Below are 24,785 nucleotides of genomic sequence, written 5' to 3'. Positions count from 1 at the left end.
TGCGGACAGGGTCTAGTCTAGAGTTCTAGACTGACCAAGATTCTCTATCTTACACTTAGGGGCGTCCTAGTATTAATGAGTACTTGAAGCAAATACACATCTACTGTTAGTTAGTTAGTCCAAAAATCAGGTCATCACAGTTAGTACAAGTACCTACTAAGTACATATAATCTTGTTAAAATACCTAAGCTGCATAAACTACATTAACCTTAAGTAGAGCTTTTAGAAATATATCGAAATAACGATGAATATACTGAAATTTTATACTAATATTAACACAATGACCTATCAGGAAACAGGGTTTGGTATACGCAGTAGAACATCCTACAGGTAGATAGAGCAACTTTAAATCAAAGATGTAATTGCTAAATAATGTAATAATAAATAAATAAATAAATAAATAACGACACACAGTCTCAGTAGCATTTAGAAGAGCTGTGCTCTCCGTGATATAAAATCTTCTCGATGATTTTAGACGTCAAAATGTGTGTATGGGTTATCGATAAAATGTTAGAATAAACATTTACCGCAGCGCGCATCTTAGGCCTATTGGCGTGTAGAGATGTGAGATAAAGAGTAGTATCCTGTAGACTCTACTCTACAGTGTAGAGGACTGATGGTTTTATTGTACATAGACTTCATACCTGCTTCTATTTAAGGTTTAATTATACGGGCGTATGCCGTATTCACAAACATTACTATGAGGTCTCACAGTGCGCGTGGACGTGGACGTACAGAGTAACATAATAATATGAACCAATCACAGAGCTCTATTTAATGTTGTGCGTTCGATTTGCTGCAAGCATCGTGTTCGTGTGTGAATACGGGCGATAAAAACGTTAAAACGTGCCATTTCTAGGTTTACACCTCAACAAGGATTGCCTGCTAATTTTACTTTTAAAAGGTAAACCAAAACCATATTATTTTTGGCAAAATACGTTGGGCTCGGGCCGTTGCCCTGTCCTTTCTTATAAAAAAATAATAATCCGCAAAAGGGTTGGTACTCGTTTGGCACAAAAGTCTGCAATATTTGAACAGTCTGGAGCGGAGGTTTCCTGTGTACCTTATGCTCTTAGTTTTAAAGGTTAGAATGTCTGCCAGTTGTACGGAAACCTTCAGGTAGCCTCCTAAAGCTGTCTATGTGACGTTTATAGTTTGTTTGAATACAGCAGCAAAGGATATGAATCACATCCTTCTTTAGTTTTGGATTTACCAGAAGTCCTTGTTTTCCTGGTTTAGTTATGAAATTACATTTTCCTTTTCCTATAGTTTTGCACCCCGATATCAAGAAAACCGCGTTTATCATCAAATACTCAAAACAACACTGAAAAGCTCGATTCGAAATCAGGCCTATAAAAGCATTTGATTGGGTGAATTTCTTTACATAAACTGCCTATACCTAAGTCTGTATCAAGTTTTGAGGTCGTTTCAGAATACAGGCTTTTATGGAGTGGATTGTATGAAACTGAAGCCGATGGCCTAAAAAAAACAAAAAATAATCAAGAGAAACAATCAAAATCTTAATTCTAAACTTGATCAAGGAGGCCGTTCTGCTGGACAGTATCGATTACACAGGCCTGAAACTTACTTAGGTTCCTTGCGTTGTCGTAAGCAGATTGGCATTTTCCGTACGTATCAACATTTTCGTTTGATTTTTGGAATCAGACCGAAATAACTGCATCCAGCGTTCCAGCAAACCAATACCAAACAAAATTAACGGCTCGCAACCTATTAGATTTAAAGTCCAATACGCATTTAATACGGGAATAAAATTAATCCGCGACTTCCATTTTTAATCCCTATATCCGTCTCGCTCCCACTCGTTTATCAACCGGCTAACGCGGTCCCGCTCCCTCGCAGCGCGTAACATGGCAGCTGGGCGTTCGTTTTTTGAAATTTATTTTTTTCATTGTGTTTCACTTTTTATTGGCATCCCTTAGAATTTTATACGGCCAGTTGCTTTTTTAATCTGTCGACGGTATAATTAATTGATTTTTTGTTCTCTCTTATTTTTTAATCTATTTGCGTTGCACGGAATAAGGAAGCCGGATCTGTGGCAAAAACTTGTAACAGTTTACGTCTAAAATGAACGGTTGACCTTTACGACCTTATTCTTCACACATGCTCTAATAAAGTGGTTGTTTTTTTTTTATAAATTATGTTTTTATACCAAAGTATACTGTTTGTTTTTAACCGACTTCAAAAAGGAGGAGGTTCTCAATTCGGTTGGTATATTTATTTACTACATATTTAATGATTTGACTGATTTTTTGTTTAGGTAGATTGGACATTAAGGCTGGGTTGCACCATTTTACTTTAACTTTGACAAACGACAAAAATCTGTCAAACTCTTTACAAAAATCACCGGTTAACGTTAAAATTCCGGCCAAAGTTACGTGGTGCATCAGCCTAAGTTGTCTTGTCATAGTATCAAAATACAAAAACCAGGCAATCAACAATACTTAAAAGATATCTTAAAGCCTTAACTATGCTCGTAGCAGCCTACATTTTGTTTTTTTTACTAGGCAAGAAACCTTGACTTTTTGTTTTCAAAACGTGAAGGTGCTTATCATAAACTATAGCAAAAAACTGCATGTCATAGTGTTACGGAATGTGTTTTAAATGAAAGACAATTTGACACCCCATACCTATGTAGATATAAAGCCTAACTTGACACCTCTTAAATACGGATTAAAACTCAATTATTTCTGCACTGAGCAAAATTAAGTGGTATATTCGTGACTAGTAAAATAACGCTTCTTTAATTAATTAATTCTGTTTTTACTGTGTGGTTTCAAACCACTGAAATGTCAAACCTCTAACCTTTTCAGAACTGTATGGATTACTAGAGAATTCTCAATGGAATTGACTTGATAAATGATTCATGATTCATTTCAGAATCTCAGAATGATTAAATCCTGACTATCTTAACGAAAATAAAGCCACATAATAGTGCAGTGAATTTCCAATTTGTGTAACTCAACGTCGAATCTAACACCTCTATATTGAATTCCGAACTCGCTTAATACTGGATCTTATAAAACAATATAAAGAAAATCCATACATGCTAATATTATAAATATTGAATCCTGGATGCGGGCAGCGCAGGACCGTTCATTATGGAAAACCTTGGGTGAGGCCTTTGTCCAGCAGTGGACGTCATTTGGCAGAAACGAATAAACGAACGAACGAACGGAGGTGAATATTACTTTTTTACACACACAAGTGAAAAGTAGTTTTCTTGAGACTTTAGGAAGCCTTTGGGAAACTTATAAACATATTCCTTTATTTCTGTGATAGACATTAAATCCACGCGACGAAAGCCGTGGCCAAAAGCTAGTTACTTATATTATCCTACTAATATTATAAATGCGAAAGTTTGGATGTCTGGATGTTTGTTACTCTTTCACGCAAAAACTACTGAACGGATTTTGTTGAAACTTTACAGTATTATTGTTTGTAACCCAGATTAACATATAGGCTATAATTTAAACCGATCTGTGACACTAAATATCACGCGGATGAAGCCGCGGGCAAAAGCTAGTAGTTTTTATTTGTTTGTGGAATTAATTCCGTTACTATTTATTGCAGTTTAATGTTGTTTATTACAGAACTTTGTTCCGTAAGCTCTCCTCATTTTTGTGGGCCTTGCAAGGCTTCCCTGGCACAATGACCTTAATCAATATCGATTTTCGACGGCTCAGCTGATATGCATCGATCTATTGACATGACTGTGTAGCATGTTAGAGTATAGCTGTACCATAAAATAAAATAACTGTATGAAAAATCTTTACATTTTTGTGAAACTAGCCTTTGCCCGAGGCTACGCCCGCGTATACTTCGATTTGTCATAGAAATTCGTTATTTCACACTCGTTTCAGCCAAATGACGTCCACTGCTGGACAAAGGCCTCCTCCAAGGTTTTCCACAATGCACGGTCCTGCGCTGCCCGCATCCAGGCTCTTCCCGCGACCTTTACCAGATCGTCGGTCCACCTACTAGGAGGCCTGCCCACGCTACGTCTTCCAGCCCGTGGTCGCCACTCGAGAACTTTCCTGCCCCAACGGCCTTCGTCTCTACGAGCTATTTATTTCACACTAGTTATCTACAATAAAAATATTGCTTCCTAATCCTCTTCCAACTCTTCTAAAAAATAAAACCTAATATCATCTATGATACAAGTAAACCTATCTTTAGTTACAAAGTAAAATATTGTTACGGATAGTGAGACAGTTCAATCTATCTTTGAGTCGACTTTCATAATGTTGTCGGCTTCTATTGATGCAAACTATAATTAAAGTCGTATGTTTAGATAATCCAAATACGTTAATACCAAATGCGTCGTTAGGTGTTGGCCTGGACAATTATTAGGCTAGGTTGCACCATCCTACTTTAACAAAAGTCTGTCAAACTCCATACAAAAAACACCAGTTATGGTTAAAGTAAGGTGGCGCAACTCAGCCTCAAACTTGCTATATGTCAATAGGCCTTTAACATAGAGCAAATTCGAATACAGTCATATGTTTAGATAATACAAATAAACTAATACCAAATGCGTCGTTAGAAGGTGTCGGGCTGGACAAACAAACAGACACCCGACACCGGATTACGATGTGAGGGCTCTATAATCGATACGATGCCGGTGGCTTCTCGATTGTTGCAATCGTAGACAAAAGTTGGGTAATAGATTCGTTAGTTGGACACAAGTATGTACTGGCACAGAATAAGTAATAGTACAGGTACAGAAGGATTACTCCGCAAGACGATTTAAATAAATGCGAGTCTTGCTACGACGCGATACAGTGGAATTCAGCTCGCACAGCACTACGTACCTACAATTTTATTCACCTACAAGTTTTGTCTCTTTCTATCGCGTGCCTCTGAACTCTTCTTACACTGTTAGGGTTGCTGTCTAGTGAAAAAATAATTAATCTACTTATTTGTAATGAGGTACGTATGAAGGTAAGTACCTATGCATTCATTATGGAAAACCTTGGGAGAGGCCTTTGTCCAGCAGTGGACGTCATTTGGCTGAAACGAACGAACGAATTCTGAGCAGTAGTCATGGTAGGTTAGGTTCCTATACTATCCTAAGAATTATTGATTACCTACATGGCCAACATACCTTTCAGCATCTTTGGGAAGCGAAAAAAAAAGATAAATCCGGTAGATTTCTTTTCGAATTTTAACACCCGAACGCCGCACAATATTTCTTTCTCTTTATGTCCATTTTTAAATAATACTTCGATCATAGAATTATAATCATACTACAACGCACGCCAGCGTCCTGACGAGCGCGCGCATGACACTCGACTGATATAATACCCGCCGGCGGGGCGCTTCGCTGTAGGTAATTATCGGATGTACCGCGCGGAGTGAGCCAGGCCTGGTACTGGGCACAGATGATGGCATGATGAAATAAACACTGTGGCATTCTAAGTACTTTTAATAGGTGTGATTTCGCCACCAAAATACCTATCTGGTGGAGTACCTTTGTTTCGTCACCTGTCATTCTTTGCACTGGAAGGAAAGTCGAACCATAACTTCGAACTCCTCTGTTCTTCTGATTAATTTCGTTGCGGGTCCAATGACAGTTTAACTTTCCCCCGGGACAAACTTGGCCTCCAATAGTTGGGTCTTTATTGGCGGTCAAGCTGTAGATCCTGGCTACACAGGAGTTGCAGCGGTGGGAATGATCCCGTTAGTGGTGTACCTTACTTTCAGTAGTTATTACCTCCAACTTTCTAACTATGGAACTTACTATAGTTCCTTGTTTTTCTATTATTAAACCGGCAGACAGTGGTGACTGAGTTTGTTGCGGCGCTTCTTCTCAGCACACGCCGAAATATGTTTGTCTCGAAGCGCTTATAAAGCAAAAAAAGAATGAGACAAAAGCTCCTTAAGAGCATTTGACAATTTGTAAAAACTAATTCAGTTACTCTATGCAAATAAAGATAATTTCTATTTTTATTTTGTAATTAGTTCACTTTGATACACCAAGTAGTTCCGTAATACTTGATTTAGGTCTCTAAAAGTAGTGGTCAATCGAAAGCTGCATTTAGTAGGCGCGCACACCGTTGATTTTTAGTTGGCCGATAGTTGTGCCCGATTTTAAATTGTATGAAGAATCGGCCAAATCGAATCGGCGTAGTGTGCGCACTCCCATACATGCCCATACTGATCAACTGCCCGACTAAACTATCGGCCGACGAAAAATCAACGGTGTGCGCCTACTCTAATAGTACCTATTCCGACTCCTGTCTACACTACCAAGTATTACGTCATCAGCCAGTCGGCGGTCTTTGACTTGCATGATGGATGACTCACAAGTGATACGAAACGAGTGCCTCAGAAATTATGAGGCACTCACTTCTGAGTCAGAATCATACTTTGGCACACCTTGTACGTAAAGGGTCAGAAAATATGATTGTACTGGATATTTTGTTACAAATTTGCATCAACTTATAGATAAGAGTAGCTTTCCGCCCGCGGCTTCGCCCGCGTGGTATTTTGTCTGTCACAGAAAAACTTTATCGCGCGGGTTCCTGTTTCAAAAACCGGGACTCAAACTATCTCAAATTTCATCAAAATCGGTTCAGTGGTTTAGGCGTGAAAGCAAGACAGACAGAGATACTTTTGCATTTATAATATTAGTATAGATTTAGATAGATGGTATAGCGTCATATGCTGTCGCCTCTATTCCGCAAAAGTGTTCAAATTCATATTTTTTATATTTTCAGATCTGAAACAGGGATGTCAGAGCTATATGAAATTACTTTTGTACGGACGACAGCACATCTTCAAATCACTGTACCATCATTATGTCGTCGTAATAAGGTCTTATTTGCCGTTTCCTTCTTCAAACTGTATTATTTCCCTTCCCCAGTTTTCCTACTTAAACTCTACATATATTTTTTTAAATAAGATGTAACGAAAACATCACAAAATTGATCTATCGATGCTACTTTGACTAGAAGACTGCCAAAACAATCACCATATCTTTGCGAAGATTTCGTAACAATTTTGGTCGCAACTCCTACAACAAACATAATAATTGTCTTGCACAACGTTTTCAACGCGCCACTTCATTTTAAATCAACTGTACGTATACTCCTGATATAAATATACGTCGGGCGCGTGAAATCGGGGCCAGAACGAGTCTTGTATAAATTAACTATCATATTTTATCAGCCGCTCTGGTGATTGTTCAGAGCCGATAATACCACCTCTAGTGACATAATTAACGTATTATTGACCATGATGATATTTTAAAATGAAAATTGACGAAAAGTTATTTTAACTGAGCTTAAAATTGTGGAATTACAATGAATTTTTCCTGACACACAGCTAACCGCTATTAGATATTATTTAATTAAGCATAATAAGATTTGAACTTTCTTCTCTTGGGGAAAATTGTTCATTTGAACAGTGAATCCTTTTTGTTTCGTGCTTACATAAAAGGACATCCTGTATCGTCATGTGTTTGTACAGGGTGTCCCAAAAAGTAGTGTCAAGCCGAAGCTCAGAGGTAGAGCATCACTAGGGCTACCCGAATCACCCCCATGTATGTTCCGCAATTTTTGATAGTTTTCGAGTTATGATTGTTTTAAATTTCTGTGCTTAGGCATTTTTTTGGTCACTGTGGTGCGAATAGTTAAGTTACATGCCTGTTTTTTTTATGATTATTAAATGAATACTAAGCATAGCTGATTCAGAAGTATTTAGGTACATCCATATAACACGAATGTAAACTAAAATCCTGTATGTTGTAAAAAAAAATCACAACTCGATAACTATCAAAAGTCTCGGTGATTTGGGTAGCCCTAGTGATGCTCTACCTCTGGGCTTCGGCTTGACACTAATTTTTGGGACACCCTGTATAAAAAATGTTCATCCAAAGTCATATTGTAGAGTAAAGAAGATTGAGCAACGTTTCAAATAACCCCTGATTACGACAAGTCGACTCCCATCTTAACAACAAGTTCCATCTTTTCCGTCTAAAAATAGCCCGCTACCATTTCAAAAAGCAAACAGAAAAATAAATAACCAGCCACAAATTACAGCTCTTAATACTTCTGCCTCCATAAATTATATTAAATTTATCATTTATGAATACCAAGTCCCAGAGTTGCTACCGTCGGTTCCTTTGTCGCGCCGCCATCTTGAGGTCGTATTTGTTTTTTTTTTCTCAACTTAATGCAATGCTCTTGTCACCGTCAGCCGTTATCTGTGGTACGTCATTGAAATTTTTAAATTTCGCTACCACAGATAACCGTATTGAGCTTTCACAATTATCTATGGTTTGTCGTACGTTAATGGGTTTTTGTCTATGGTGACAGGTTTTTTGATGAAACATTTATGGTGGGTTTGGATATGTTTTCTAGCTTACTGTGAGTATAGGGAATCTTTTTTGATAGAAACTTTAGTTTACAAGACAAAAGATAAGTAGGTAGTTACAGAAATAAAATGGATTTGTATAAATGAATGCTAAATAATGGATTTAGATCTTGATTAGTATTTAGTACCGTCATCTATCAAAAATCGAAGATAACTAAGTCAACAATTATTAAGTAACACTTTAACAATAGTTATAGAAAAAATGCAAACATTAATCTAAATAAAAGTTAAATTAACACTACTGACTACGAATTCATCTGACGCGTTTATGTCTTTTGTATGAAAATCAAAATAAAACTAGTTTCTTTGTATTTTCAGCATTTTAGTTATTAAAAAACATATCTAATTACCTGCTTATGATTAAAGTTCACAATTTACTTAGAAATTAACAACTTTAATTTTAAATACAGTGTCGACACCTTACAAAAAGAAAGAAAGAAAGAAAAAAAATTTATTTGACTACTAATAAATACAAAATACAATGGAAAGAAAAAGAAAAAAAATCTGTCAAAGAGTTCACCCACTCAGTATCATCTTGACAGTTGACATTTAACTGCCAAGTGCCAAGACACTGGTTTTCTGGCGGTACAAAAAAAAGAAAAAACAAAAATTCCGTTTTTCACAGTCAGAAAAGTTTCGCAATGCTTAAGGCACTTATGCCCGTTTTTACCATCAATCCCTATTTTTTAAGTGACCCCTATGAAAACAAAATTCCTGTTACGTGTTACCATAGGGGTCACTTCAAAATTAGGGATTGATGGTGAAAACGAGCATTACACTCTCAGTGTCTCCAATAAAAACCAAACACCCCCAACATTTTCCCAAGAAAGCCAACCATCAGGGTGCAAACTCGAGAACAACGCCCTAATTGATTAACTAAACAGCGTGAGAAATCCGACACTTGTGTCAGTGTTGGTCCGTTAGACCCCCGCTGGTTTATTGAGTTCGGATTGCGCACGGCTGATTTGCAAACTGTTTGGGAATTTTGCAGGATGTCACCAGTGTTTTTAAAGTTGTCGATTCGGTGAAAATTTTGTGATTTTCGTGGAAACTTGGAATATAATGTTCGATAGTTAATTACAGTTAAATTTCAATATAATTTACAACTAATTATACTGTTTACCTGCACACTGTTTGTACAAATATTAAAGAAATATTTCTTGATCATGAAAATTTTACAAAATGGGGTTGGATTTTCCCATTATTTGTATTAGTATTTGTTGGGTTTTTATTTTTTAAGATTTATATTTATTTTAATAAGGTTTTTTTTAAATAATAAGTGGCAAATGTTTATGAAAATTGACATGTTTTTACACTTTTAACTTCCTTTATGCTTAACCAACAACATTATACAACTGTTTATTTTATTCGTACCACAAAACAAAAACAAACAACACCATCACGTCCGCACCTACATAAACATCAAAGTTTATTTTGCTCGTCTAAAAAATCAAAACCCCCCCGTTGTTTACGTGGCGAAATTGTCACCGTGTGTAACAACACTTGTGTCGCCGTGTGAACGGGCGTATTGCAGTTGTTTATTTATGCGATGGGCCTGTGAGACCAGGGGTAGGTATAGGGTTAGATGAAACATTGCGTGTTAGGAGGTTTAGAAGCGAATAATGTTAAATGAGTTTAAAACATGATGTAGAGTTAAGTGTTTAAGCGAGGGAGTGTAAGCAATAAGCAATTCCTATCTGTCGTCGTAAACAATGATCTTTTCATGAAAATCACTATTTTGAGTGTTTCAGCTTAAATTGTGTGGCACTGGCGCAAACTAAAATGCTTTTTTTTGATGAAAGTCTTCAGTCATTTATAAATAGGGAAAGTGTCTCAAGAATATCGGTTCTTCCCAGTCGTCGCCACTAGTGTAGTTTCCACTGGTTACGAATGAGAAAAAATCCCATTCGTTACCAGTGGTGAAAAATGATTAATCTACTGAATGGTTTTTGATTAAAGTTGACAAGCCTGATTTAAAATAAAAATAAAGTAGAAAAGCCTTTGAATTTTAAGGTCTTTTCACTTTCCACGATTAAACTGTTTTCTTTAAGTCACAATCAGTGAAACTTGAAGAAATTAATCACTTCTAAACCTTTTCACTACTAGCTTGAAGTCATGTTCTCGTAGCAGGGTAGGAACTACGTACTAAATACAGGGTATTACACAATAACTAGGTTAATCCAAGCAAATCCACGGTTTACAAGTGCTGGATTAATCTTTGGGTAAGAATACAGCTTTATCGAGTTTAGTGTTTTGGTAATGAGAAAGTTTTTTAAAGTAATGTATTTGATTGGCAGTGCCACCGACCGTCATGGTCATCAATTGGATATTTTACATCATTTACCAATCATTCTAAAGAACAACTTAATACCTTAAAAGTAATCACTTGAATATTGAGAAAAGAAGTGTAGACATTGTGAAATCAATGATTACAATCAGTGCACATTACAATAAAAATCACGATAACATCATCAGAAACATTTAGCTAAGTGTTTTAGAAGTCAACATCAAGGGCGTGCAGTGTATTTAAACAGATAGATAGATAAATCTTTTATTTGCAATCACTATATACAGTTAATAGGGTAGCAGCTTAACAATAATGGGAAAACAGCAGGTGACAAAGCTAAGCACGTATAGAACAAAATTGGATAAATGCTTAATTAAATAAATAAATAATAGCTTTATTTCTAAGAAGTAGTACAGATAAAACATTTTCAGCGGCTTCTGCACTAAGCTCACGCTTGTATCGCAGCTGCCAAATAAAGATGATGTGTGCCGCAGCGATGCAAAAATCAAAGAGCAGATAGACAATTTTTTCATTTTCCGCAACAATTTATTGTTTCATATACAATACTAGAGGCCGCCCGCGACTTCGTACGCGTGGATCCCGTTTTACCCCCTCATCTATCTTACGCGGTTTAGATTTTTTCATACAAATGATTTTTCCCGCTAACTCCCGTTCCCGTGGGAATTTTGCAATATCCTGTTGTAACTAAGCTTTAAGTTTACTAAGGTACCTGCATGCCTAATTTCAAGCGTCTAACTTAAGCGGTTTAGATTTTTCATACAAAAGGATTTTCCCGCTAATTCCCATTCCCGCGGGAATTTCGGGAATTCCTTTCTTAGTGCACCTCTACGGTACCTAAGCTACGTCCCTTCCAAATTTCAAGTGCCTACGTTTAGCCGTTTAGGCTGGGCGTTGATATGTCACTAAGTCAGTCAGTTTCTCCTTTTATATATTTAGATTTAATAAAGAGTGTTTTCCTGAGGTGTGAAAATCAAAAATTTTCTCCACTCCGCCCTTTACCCCTACAACAACAGGCAAATACATTTGCACTGCCCGGGGCGGCACACGCCCGCCTAATTGCAAAGTCAACACGTTTTGTTGTTTATTTGTGTTTTTTGGTGAGTGCATCGCTAGAGGGCACGAGTAACCCTCCCTGGAGTTCCGATAAAATATTTAAAAATATGAAAAATTACTGGAAAAAGACCTATCAAAATTTTATGCACGCAGCTAGACAAAAATCTCAATTTAAGGTAACTTATGTTACGTTTTCACCATCAATCCCTAATTTTTAAGTGACCCCTATGGTAACAAATAACAAGAATTTTGTTGTCATAGGGGTCACTTAAAAATTAGGAATTGATGGTGAAAACGGGCGTTAGTGTTAAGCAAACAATATAATTACCCCCTTACTAATAAAACTTACACGCTCGTTGAACAGTGTTTTAAAGTGACGTTTAGTGGAAATGTCATTTTAGAACAGTGTTCAACAACGGTGTAACTTTTAATAAAAAGTAAGGGGGTTAGAATTTAAATAGTTATTATAGGTCTCTCGCTTTACTCAGTGAGTGCCTGAGGTACGGGAGCAGAATGGGAGAGTATTTTTGGGACTTCAAACTCAACGGGATTTGTATGTTCTGTCACGTCATAACATGTCAATGTCACTTCTCCGTGTCGCTCCCATAACTCAGTATTATTTTCACATTTCAAGAAGCTTTTTGTAGTGTAGCAACACAAGCCCTTACCATAGAGAATAAGTACCCACAGTCAAAAGCAACTTCGCGCCAAAATGTAATTGTTTATTCATTGAACTGGGGTCGAACACGTGGCGACATCTCCCACGTTCATTTGAAACGAGTGCTTATGTTTGACACCGAACTTTTGTTTGTATTTCAAATTGCTATCACAATATTGAGTGAAAATGGTTAGAGTTGCGACTAGTTCAACCAATTTATGAATTACCTTCAAATCATTACCCTGTTTTGCTTCTGAAGTGAAACGTGATCTTGCATCTACAGAGTACCATTTGCCTATTAGAGATCATGAGTCATGCTCCTACAGGGGAAACAAAATGATGATGATGATGGTTAATTTCAGTCATTTTCTTTCGTGAGTTGCTCTCTAAGTTTGCGTTTTATTCAAGTTCAATCCCCATTTTAAATAGAGGTAGAAAAGCAAGTATTTCTCATTTAACTGCTGATTTTCATCAATTCCCTTACTTATTAGTACAACTGCCTAGAGTTGATATGATAGCATAGGAGCAAGTATAAAGATTGATTTTTTAATGAGGATACTCGTACCTAGCTCATAAAAAAAATTAAAAGGAGAAGGTCCATAATCTAGCTATGGACGAAAACCCTAAAATCGATTGGAACTAAATTGGGTATCAGTAGTTTTCTTATAATGCACATTTTACCCCACCGAAAGCTCAAAGTCGAAACCAACGGGGTATAGAAGTTATAGACTGACAGAATTTGTATAAAAACCATGGGTTACTTGTGATTTTCACCAGTTAAAAACCACTTTTTAACACGCTTTTATTAGGTCGTCGTGTATGTAAATATGTAATGGAATCTAAGAATCTGAATTACACGCACTTCTAATTCTTATATCATCATGAAACTTGGCAATTGTGTGTAGATTAGATGATTGACAATACAATATTATGGTACCATCGAGCTGGTCTAATGATGGGACTGGAAGGTGGCCATAGGAACTCTTTAACGAAACGGCGGAATCGCATCGAGTTTGGGTTCATTGGATTTGTCTTTTCGAGCACTTTAGTGCAGTAATTAAAAGCGTGTTTTTAGTTTTTTGGACTATTAATTTATTTGGGAGCATCTCTTTTCAGTCAAATCTTCCCTACCTCCCGTTGCCATAGCAACATCTAATCCAAAAGCCACCAATACAGTTATCAGTCCTCACCCACCGTGAGACGCACGTGTCGGTCACATTTGTGGTGCACTTCGCGCCCGCTGGAGGGAGTGGGTCGGAAGTATTAGTATTAGATTAATTGGGAATATATTAGAAGGATAAATATTATTACGCACTTAAGTTGTTGAGGAGTTGAAGACACTTGCAGCTCGTTTATAAAAGTCACACTTAGGCCGGCAATACAAGGACCGCTTGAAGCAATCAGGGTCGACAGCTTCAAGCTGCGACTGCACAGTGAACTGCAGAGTTCTATGGACGCACATACACGAACCGCTCGAGCAGTTGCAACTGATTTTTTGTGTGGAGTTTGACAGACGTTTGACTTCTGTTAAAGTAAGATGGTGGAACCCAGTCTTAATCTCGTGGGAATAGACAATGCTCTATAAAAGATTCCCACCTCTCGTTCCCACCGCTGCAACTCCTGTGTAGCCAGGATCTACAGCTTGACCGCCAATAAAAACCCAAACAAACCAAATACGATCTATCAAAGTATCTAAAGATTCTTCTTTATTTCTGGAAGACCAAAATGATTGAGGGACAAGACCCGTCTGGCCAGCGTGGGGAGTGTAGGCCAAGTCCTCCATTTGCCTCTTAGAAATTAGAAAGATTCGTTCTCCTGCAGTGGAGAATAAATGACACAATGATGATAATGACCTTTTGAGCATTGGGCTCCATAAAATGGCATCATCATCAAAATTCCTTTTCATCACTAAGTCGTTCCATTGTTTGCAAAACGATGATACCAAAGTTTTTCTCGCTTAAAAATAAGCTTACAAAGAACTTATCCATTTTAAACAATATTTTACCGATCATAAAATAATAATTAACAATAAAACCAACAAAAGAACCTACCCGAGAACCGAATGCTTATCTCTCTCGCCCAGTCCTACGGTAGCTCGTGATAAGTTAATCCGTGACAGAGATAGCGCGACAGGCTGTCCTTATCGCGCCAACTAAACAGTGATTGGGCACTTTCTTTTGTCTGTAGATTAAAAAACTTTGGTACCTATTGTACTTACAATGGACTCTATGTTTACAACCTTTGCTTTTTCTGTAAAATAAAAGGAAATAAAGAAATAGTAATAATTTTAAAGAAGAACGGTCTCGCCCCATACAAAAAAAACCCAGACCCGACAGAAACGAGACATACCTCAGTTTTTTTGTCATGTCTTAATTAGTTAAATTATATATTTTTTATATTCGAAATCTATGTATAATACCAAAATATTACCCTTTGTTTTTGTTCAGGCGTTATACAAAAACTAATACAAAATGCCTATTTATCACCAAAATTGGTAAATGTATGATAAATAGGCATTTTGTATTAGTTTTTGTATGACGCCTGAACAAAAACAAAGGGTAATAATTTCGAATATAAAAAATATATAATTTAACTAATTAAGACATGACAAAAAAACTGAGGTATGTCTCGTTTCTGTCGGGTCTGGGTCACAGATGACCGTTCTTCTTTAAAAAATAGACAAATTTAAAGTCATATTTTTCGATTTGCAAATAGCTAGACATAGACAAATGACAAATTTGCTGAGCTAAATACAATATTAGTTATACTATATCGTGTAAATTTTATGATAAATACTTATGTATGTTACTGTACTACAAATATTGTCTGTATACCATGTCAAATTGAGTTAAATAATCAAAAATACACATGAATCTAAAATACCCTATTGATGTCAAACCAAACGCCCTAGCATTATATTGCCCAATGTAGCAAACGAACAATAATTTATTAGATAAATTTCAATTTACTGACAACTCGGTTAGCACCCCTGCGACAGTTCTGGCAACATTATCGTGGTAATAAAAACTCATTGCATGCCAACTATCAATCAAAATTGCACCCACAATCTATGATTTTAAAGGCGAAGTTGCTATGTCACAACCGTCACTGTCTATGGCCAACTCTATTCAAACAAGAATGCACCCAAATTCTATAAGTTTACGGTACAACTTAGTTTGAAAAGCACAAACTTGGCAACTTTTCCACGCTAATCTGTGGCGAGTCTTCCCCCAGTGTTGCCAGCAATTTATGTGTTAACATGATTTATAGAGGGACGCGGGCTTGCGCTATGTGGATGGCAACCCCAGTAAGTGTTAATTTTATTTGTTCAACTAGCTCCTGAGGCGTGAAGAACGTATCAATGAAATAAATTAGTGTTGTTTACCCTCACTATGTGGGAGGGTCGTTGGGACCCAGCCTTGCCATTAAAACTATGTCAATACACGAGAGAATCTCTTACACTCTCATTCTATAACCAACTGCCTTCTTTTAGTTAAACTTTTCTGTATTAATCTTTACTTTAGCCAGTAGAAGTCCTACTAATCATTGCTAGACTAAAGCTGACTAAAAAAGACTAGAAGTTAGAAGATTAAGGAGTTAAGAAGACAATGATATCCCGCTTTTTCATCCAGTCTCTGATAGCTACCTTCTAGAGGTGGTCTTTGTGGCAATTTGCCATGCCAAAGAATGCTGTTAAAAAATGGGCTCAGTAGCATGCCCTGAGGAGGCCTTATTAATCAGCAAGACTAAGATGGACAGATCAATATTACTATGATAAGTCCTTTAAGCTTGTAAGGATAAATTCATTAAATGCTGCATTGCCCCCTTTTCTTATCCAAAACAACTTAATACGTACATCAAATCGCTACAATACAACGTAATCGAACCAGAAAACTAATTTTCCTAACAACGTTTCCCCCAAGAAACTGTAGCTCCGGAATCAGTTCATCTAATTGAAAGTTTGCCCCTCAGGCGCAACGCAACCGCTGATCTAAAACAACAATCCGGTTTAAAATCCGAACGCCGCCATTAACGCCCCTCGAGGACTGTCAAAGTGACAGTTGACAGCCCGCCATTTCTGTCCGCACTTCTTAAACGCACCTAAAGCAAAGGCATAAAATCCAAAATGCTTGAAGTTGTATTGTTTTGCCCGCAGCTGTGTGTCTCCCCTAAGTATTTTACAGGTCATTAAAAAAGAAGCGAGGGATGCTCAGGGGTCAAACACCGTGAAAAACGGGAAAATAATTTGTTGTCACATTCGCTATGAGGGTTTGCTTATAAATGAAATGGCATGAGCGGGAAATGAAACATAAAATACATTGTTCAAAGCCTTGGCAATTTTAGAAGAAAAAGAACTCGTCTGGTAGAGATTTACTTTTAAATTTTTCAGCCAGGATTTCAAAGATAGCCTTTTTTTGTTTCTTTCAAGTATAGTTAGTTACTATTTATTTCAGGTACCTAACCAAAGTATGTGATATTTATATTATTTATGTAGGTACCTACAACATTTTCAGTAGCTCAAAGTACAAAATCAGTGTTCGAGAAATAATCGTTTAAATCCTATGTAATTGCAGGTACTTATCGTGATAGCTCAATGCCAAATATAATTGATTATTTATCTTATCTGTATTTATCGCTATTTGTAAAAATCGACTTAGTTGAACACCATAAATAACTACTGAAACAGGAAAAACTGAAATGTTAGGATTTTATTAAATTCTATTTCAAACCCCTTCGATATTTAGCTTAGCCACAGACTTTTAGTCGACCGATAGTTGGGACACACATTGGTATCGGCAGATTCTTCATACAAATATTAAATTAAAATCACAAAATTGTCTTTAAAAATATAACATGTATAATGCAGGTTGTAGACCAAAATCTAAGCTATGTTCATCTAGCTTAACTCGCATAGCTGTCGCAGTTTTCCATAGTTGTGTGCAAACTATAGAAACACTATGGAAGACTATGTCAGCTATGCGAGCGAAGCTAAACTAACTAGCTCAGCTCTTGGTCGGTTTTCCTTTTAGATTTGTCAATATTCCAGTCAAACGTAAACAAGATTTTCATTTTCTGCTCATTCAAAGTCAAATCTAAACAAAAATTATGTCCCAAAGCCAACAAATAAGGTGTATCAGACGGCTTACGCATTTCTGTCGTGTAAGTACAGTTGAACCGATGGAGTGGACTATTATCGACCACATCTAAAACCTTCGGATCTTCGATAGCCCGTAACGAGGTCTACAAGAATACACCATTAGCGGGCATAGACAACCACGACCATAAACAAGTATTACCTACTCGGTAGCTATCAAAAATCAGCCACAGATAATATCGAGCGCACTCTGAAAAAAGTCCCGCGTGTCGTACGGATTATGCCCGGGCCCATTGTGGGCATAACAATTGAAATCTATCCGTCCCACTCGCGTACCCCATTTCTATTTAGGAGGGAAAGGGACAGATGTCGTTCTATTTATTTTCACTTTTCTATGGCAAGGTAACGTGACAGTTTTCGTATTTGTTTGGCCTTCCAGAGGGGAATGGTCGTAGTATTATTTCATTTATAATCCGTAAGATCGGAAAGCCTGGCAACAATTTGGATTGATGTTTTGGTTGCAAGTTTCTGCTTCGATAATGACGTAAAATGCTTTTGGTATTATAATAACAATGTTTTCAGCGAAAGAATAATATCGAATCAAGCTTACATTTAGGCTGGGTTGCACCATCTTACTTTGACTGTAAGAAACGTCAAAAATCTGTCTGTCAAACTCCATACAAAAATCACGGGTTATCGTTATAGTTACGGTCAAAGTTTGGTGGTGCAACTCAGGCTTAGCCTCCATGGCACCTTAACTATACTGTAACCGATGTTTTTTTTACAGACTTGACGTTTGTTATAGTTTGTATAGTTGAGGTTCAACTCAGCATTTTCCAATACCAATAACATGGCCTAATTACTATGTATTGAAAAATAGCCGAGAAGTCGCGTGGTAGTATAGAACGACTTTCTCTTAAAAAGGTGGGTAGATGAACAACAGTAGGTATTTCTTTCAAACCTTTGACACGCACGTGACGTATTGGGGGCACAATATTTCATGAAAACAAAATAAGAAGATCGCTACCAATTCATTAGACATGCTTGTAACTCACTTAGGCATAGACAAAAACATTCCATAGACAAAAATAAAAGCTCTACTCTCGTCATAGACAAAGCTCGACGAGACACGCAGTCTGTTCTGACCATTCATAGACAAGGTTTAATAGAAAAAGTTTTCATGTACATTTGTCATAGAGTTTTGTCTACGATTCGTGTTATGTGCTCTATGGAACTGCCACAAAGATGCAACAAGCGACAGAACTATATGAACTTTTGGAACGTTATATTCAGAACTAACTACTAGTTAACAAACATTGAAATTCAACCAATCTTAAAGCCTAATTATTGTAAGCCTAACTTTTACGGTATATTCATTAGACTGTAATTTTACTTACGTTATACCATAAAAGCTGAATTTGTTATAATATTTGTTTTTGGGCAATAATTAGAAGTTGTTTCCCCATCAGCCAGAGTTTTGACCGTCCCTTGCCAGTCAATCATTTTGACATAGCTGCCAAAGCCACGATGACCCAAACTTCATGATGCACCAATGTCCTTACCTATGTTGAGAGCATGCGCTGACAAACTTTCAGCTCTTATAAAGTAACGTAGGTCTGGCGTTCACTAGCTTTTATGCCCGTATTCACAAACGATGCTTGCTTAAGTGAAGCAGCAAATCGAACGCACAGCGTTAAATAAAGCTCTGTGATTGGTTCGTGTGTGACCCTGTGCGTCCACGTGCACTGTGAGACCTCATAGTAATGTTTGTGAATACGGGCGTTAGTCTGTAAGTTTGAACCGAGTTGTTATATTTTTAGTTTAGAGCCTACAACTACACTCATCATAAATTTAACCAATATACTTATGTTATACGCAATACTGTTTACTAAATAAACTAAAGTTTACGATACATCGCGCTAAAGCCAGTTTATGTTGTCCATTACATAAACAGTTAAAACAACAAAGTTGTAAATTGAACTCGCGGTAAATTCAGGAATAACCGCTAGTTTATTATTAGTGTAATATAAATAGTACTTAAATATAAATAATACGGTATCGTTAACTGTAGTAAAGGTAAGAAGCTTAGTATGTAACTCGCGGGATAAATATACTCGTAAATAAAATGTGAACCATTCTTGTTTTCTATGCTATCTTTAAGCCAATTTTCTTCTAATCAAAGAAATGCTTATTGTGTTCATATAACCAGTGCTTTTAATTGCTTCTTTCAGCAATAAGTACATAATGTACTCGTATTGAACTACAATTTTAAAGATACTTTTAGTAGAGCTACTGGTAAATTGGCAACCTGAAGTAGGTAGGATGTTGATAGAAAAACTATAGTTTCGGCGAAATAAATTTATACAAAATATAAAATGAAAGATTTATAAGTATTTTGTATGTTTGTAACGAATAAAGCTCAAAAACCAGTCATTTTGACCAATATGTCAAAATTCTTAAAATATTTTATCAATATGCCTAGTCACGACTTTGAGTAACATAGGCAGACTGAAATTCACTCGGGCAAAACTGCGGAGAAAAGCTAGTACGATAGATAAAAGTAAACTTATTCAAGTATCAATTTTAATTCATCATTCTGCTTGAAGAAATCGTCTGTCGCAAGCCTGTGGCGTTAAATAGAGATGTCACGTATGAATACAGTAAAGTCTCTACTAATGATTTAATATTCTAAACCAGGATTACATGTTTGACACGAGGTCTGTCTGTTTGTTTAACGAATTAAGAAATGAGTAATGGCCCCAAATTCTTCTAGAGAAAGAAGTTTTTGTTCAAAGAAACTTTCAAGCGTGTTAGTTGTGTTAACATGAGCTTAAGTTTCAATATAGAGCAAGGCAAGTGAGCAGTCTATTTTTAAACGTTGTAGAAATAATTTTAAATGTATTACATCTATTTTTTGTAAAAACTTTTTAAAGAAAGAAAAAAAATTATGAGGATGACCCCAAGATGTTGGCTTTGACTTGCATTCAAATTAAAAAGAATCAATCTTTTTTTTGTGGCACACACGGCTTGTGCATTTGCCAATGACGAGGTGTAAAGGTTGGGAAACGGATTTTAAAGGAAAATACCCGGGAAGAGCGAAGAATCAATCTTATTAGCGCATAAGGTAAATGTCGTTTTTTTTTGTTTTTGCAACTATACTTTTAAATAAGAAGCTCTGGCTCAGTAAGTAACCAAAGAGTTTTATTCTAAAAATAATGCAGAACAATGCTACAATATTATTAGAAATCTAAGCTCAGTTGCCATCATTTCTTTCATTTATTCTATAAGGCGAGTTGCGCCGCGTAACTTGAACCGTAACTAAAACAATAACCAGTGTCTTTTGTATGAGTTTGACAGATTTGACGTTTGTTAAAAAAGTAAGATGGTGCACATCAGCCTTAGTCCCTTAGTTGTCACTGAAGGTAGAAAGTCTGTCTATCTAGGTCAGAATTAAAAACGTCTGGCGAAAAGTCTACGACCTTCTAGATATTGCCTAATTGCTTTTCTTTTTAATTACTGCTTTTCAAACTGCCTTGCATTCAAACTGAAACTAACGAACTTTACTTACCTCTTTCATTTCTTCTTTTGCAAATACCAGTTCACGTCTCTTAACAGTCCAAAAGTAACTACGAAAGGATGGAACCACGGAAAAAACAGTAATATTTAACCAACAACTATAAATGAGTTAAATCAATAACTCGTTTTATTTACTACCGTTCATTCATACGTCAACGTATTAAATGCAAAATACCGATATTAATATTATCAGAGCTATCCATAAATTAATTATAATTTGTAACAGTTCGTTTATCATAAAATTAACATTAATTTATTGCTTAACATTAAACACTCTCATAGCGCTGGTTTACAGTGAGACTGACTGTAGCATACCTACAATAGTTATGGTTAAAAGAATGTTTAATTTGATAGTGATAAAGTTACTAGACTACATTTTGTCAAAAGCTTGTTCGCGTCTTAAATAAAATATGAAGTAACTTATACATATTATAATTGCAATGATCATCATTTCAGCCACAGGGACGTCCTGCTGAACATAGGCCTATATCCAGCAACGCAATGATCGACTCTACCAAATAAAATTAAGGCGATCTGATTTTGCTAAATCTCCTTGATTCTAATATTAAAGCTCTACAATAGCTCTTGGTATTACATACGAGTACATGTACCTATGCTATATGTATTGTGAAAGTATCTTTATTCCTATTATACTTTAGCAAACACGACATCCAGTCCAAAAACAAAAAATGGTGCAAAATTTTGATCTATTTATTAATGATAGCTATTCATTACCATCATATTATTATAAAACCATATTTTGTATTCCTTCCTTTACAATGTCACATATTGGTATTTAATTTTCAAAATCAAACTCTTTAAGCAGCTAAACTCGGGTATAGTTTAAAAACTTTTTATTTCAGCCAAATGACGTCCACTGCTGGACAAAGGTTTATGGTCCCCCAAGGGTTTCCACAACGAACGGTCCTACGCTGCCCGGGTCCAGGTTCTTCCCGCGACCTTCACCAGATCGTCGGTTCATCTTGTGGGAGGCCTGCCCACGCTACGGCCTCCTACGTGCCCGAAAAACTTTTCCAAAACTCAATTCGAAACAACAGTCTCTAGTATTTGAGTGCCCAAATCAGGTTTTGGTATCTATTTGATTTGATTTGCATTTTTATGATTATATTCGCACGTTCGGCTTAGTTGGTTATAATGGAAGCTTAATCAGTAAGGTAGGCCAATTAGTTCCTATTTAAAGTAATTGATCTTTTAAGAAAAAGCTTTTAAAAAGCGCTTTTACTTCCCATTTAACTCTACCACTTTTCAATAATGTGGGCAGTGCTGAGAAAAAGCAGTGCAAGAAACATTGAGATTCTTGCATTGCTTCTTCTCATAATAATTTATTATAATTTGACGACTAATGTAGAGTAAAACATTTTGAATAAATCGTAACACATACATATGTACTTAATACACTAATGTACACTTGTTGTGCAATAAAGTATTTGACAAAAGTGACTGAGTTTCTTCCGCCACTTCTTCCAGCATCAGCCCATATGTTGTCCCGAAGTGGTGGTAGGGCAAGCTATATGTATTTGGGACGTGTATAAGTGCCCTAGAAAGGGCCTATGTACCAAATAAACTACTTGATAATTTACTAGAATTTGCATCTTACGTATTTTTTTCGGAAGTTGATTTTAAGCAGTAGATTTTGGTTTTAAATTAATGGACTTCTCTAGATCGAGAGTCCTAATTCTAAATCGCTAAAGAAGGATGAAGCCTCTGTCTCTACTTCTACTATGTCATTATTATTAATATTTATCTTTTAATCCGTTTGTAAACCGTTCCTAATCATATCCAGTCGAGTCATAACAAGCTTGACGACATGACAATCAATGTCGCTTAAAATTTCATTAATTTTTTACACAATTTATTGGGAATTATTGATTCAATTGACAGGCATAATTAAAACCATGGGAAGCAAAATTTTCAGTGATGTGAATAGACAACTATACTCGTAGTCGAAAATGTTTGTGGGACTATATCCCTCTGCCTATGTCATCGTACAATGATTCGGTTTCTTGTGATGCCGATGGTGCGCCGTCTTAGTAACACAGTAGGCGTTTGCGCAATCTATCAATTAAAACAGGATGTTTCCAACATTTTATTTTCATAATACCACTGTGGTGTCTCCGCCTTGGAGACGTAAATAAAAGTTGTTTCTATGTGAAGATACTGTCTTTTATTTTCGATTAAACACAGAACTTACAAGATTGCCTATCGCCATTTTGCCTTGCGAATCAAGAAGAAGGAATCTCGGATACACATCCTGAATCATGCTTAGAAACTAACTACGTTTGGATACGTGCTTATAATAACTAATTAAATACCGATATAAAATAACGATAAATAACAACCACAATTTCGATATCCTTTTTTTTAACACGTGTGAGATCGACTGTAGTGAGGACTTGAGTCTCTGATTTTCTTGCGGGATTGTATTCCCGAGTACTGTTTTCCAGAAAATCAATCGGTGCAATAGGTGCGTTTGTATTAATTTATATTAATATTTTAATAGCCTTTATTTCCTTGTCCACAGGCGTGAACCCGCGCAAGCAGCGACGCGAGCGTACGACGTTCACTCGCGCGCAGCTCGATGTGCTAGAAGCTTTATTCGGGAAAACGCGGTACCCCGACATCTTTATGCGGGAGGAGGTCGCGCTGAAGATCAACCTCCCTGAATCCAGGGTACAGGTAAGATACATTCAAAACTACCATCATTTTTACTTTCCTAGGGATTTATTTTTGTATCAGCATGAGGGGTGTAGGTAGGAGGCCAAATCCTCCATATGCCTAGACAAAATTAGAGAGCTCCATTTATTATGATTTTTTGACGTTCAATGCCAAATTCTGTCAAATTGACATACCATTTTATTTTCATGAAGGAGACCAGAAGGGTTTCTACATATTATGGTCCACCCACTAGGGCCCAGAACAGACGGTGAAACGCAACTGCAACGAAATTTGAGTTACATCTAAGTTTCTGCCATAGCGTCCGTTGAGAGACCACACATGACGCGACCAGTTTGAAACTTTCAGTTTCAGTTTCATTCATCAGAATGATAAGAAAGTTGCAGTTTCATTGCAGTTGCGTTTCACCGTCTGTTCAGTGGACAAATGACCTTATAAAAGTTTCAGGAGGTTGCTCAATGCGAACTACTTCTAAGTTCTAACAGACTGATTGGAAATCATTGGATTTTAAAAGTTCTCAACGCCGCTAGGACCTCCGTCAAATAAATGATTGATATGACAAACCATTTCATCAAAATTAAACCAATACAATCTCATCATTAAGTATCTCTACTACATCATCATCGATGATGTATGTAGCTACGATCAAACAGACAGATTGTTGAACCATTCTAAGCACCCCATTACCACCCGGAACGTCTTAAGAGCACATTAAAATAATCCACCTCGCCACCCGGGATTAAAAGTTTAAACCGTCTTGGACCCAACGCTTGGATACTCTGTAGGAATGTAGGTACAGTACTCTTTAACTAATACGATCTTCTGTGCTTAAAATGTACAAGAATATCACAAAATCTTATTTTGATAACACCCTGAAGAAACACACGAGTAGGTAAGGTAGGTAGAAGAAATGTTGATGCAAAGTCTACTTTTACTTACAGTGCCATCACATTAGAATAATCATTTGATTTAAGATGCCAATGCCGCCATGAGTGTCGTTTCAT

At 36.6% G+C, this 24,785-nt stretch overlaps 1 protein-coding gene across 1 annotated transcript in view; it reads left to right on the top strand.

Moving 5' to 3' along the window:
* Positions 1 to 24,785, top strand: part of LOC135084565 (homeobox protein OTX1) — a 67,450-nt gene that overhangs the window by 34,625 nt on the left and 8,040 nt on the right. Inside the window, exon 3 of the mRNA XM_063979327.1 lies at positions 23,630 to 23,784. Within this exon, the coding sequence (XP_063835397.1) occupies positions 23,630 to 23,784 (155 nt within the window). The remainder of the gene's footprint in view (positions 1 to 23,629; positions 23,785 to 24,785) is intronic.

Source organism: Ostrinia nubilalis, chromosome 26 (assembly GCF_963855985.1).
Source record: "Ostrinia nubilalis chromosome 26, ilOstNubi1.1, whole genome shotgun sequence".
Classification (NCBI taxonomy): Eukaryota; Metazoa; Arthropoda; class Insecta; order Lepidoptera; family Crambidae; genus Ostrinia; species Ostrinia nubilalis.
Note: the sequence above shows the minus strand (reverse complement) of the source record. Positions and strands in the feature narration are given on the sequence as shown.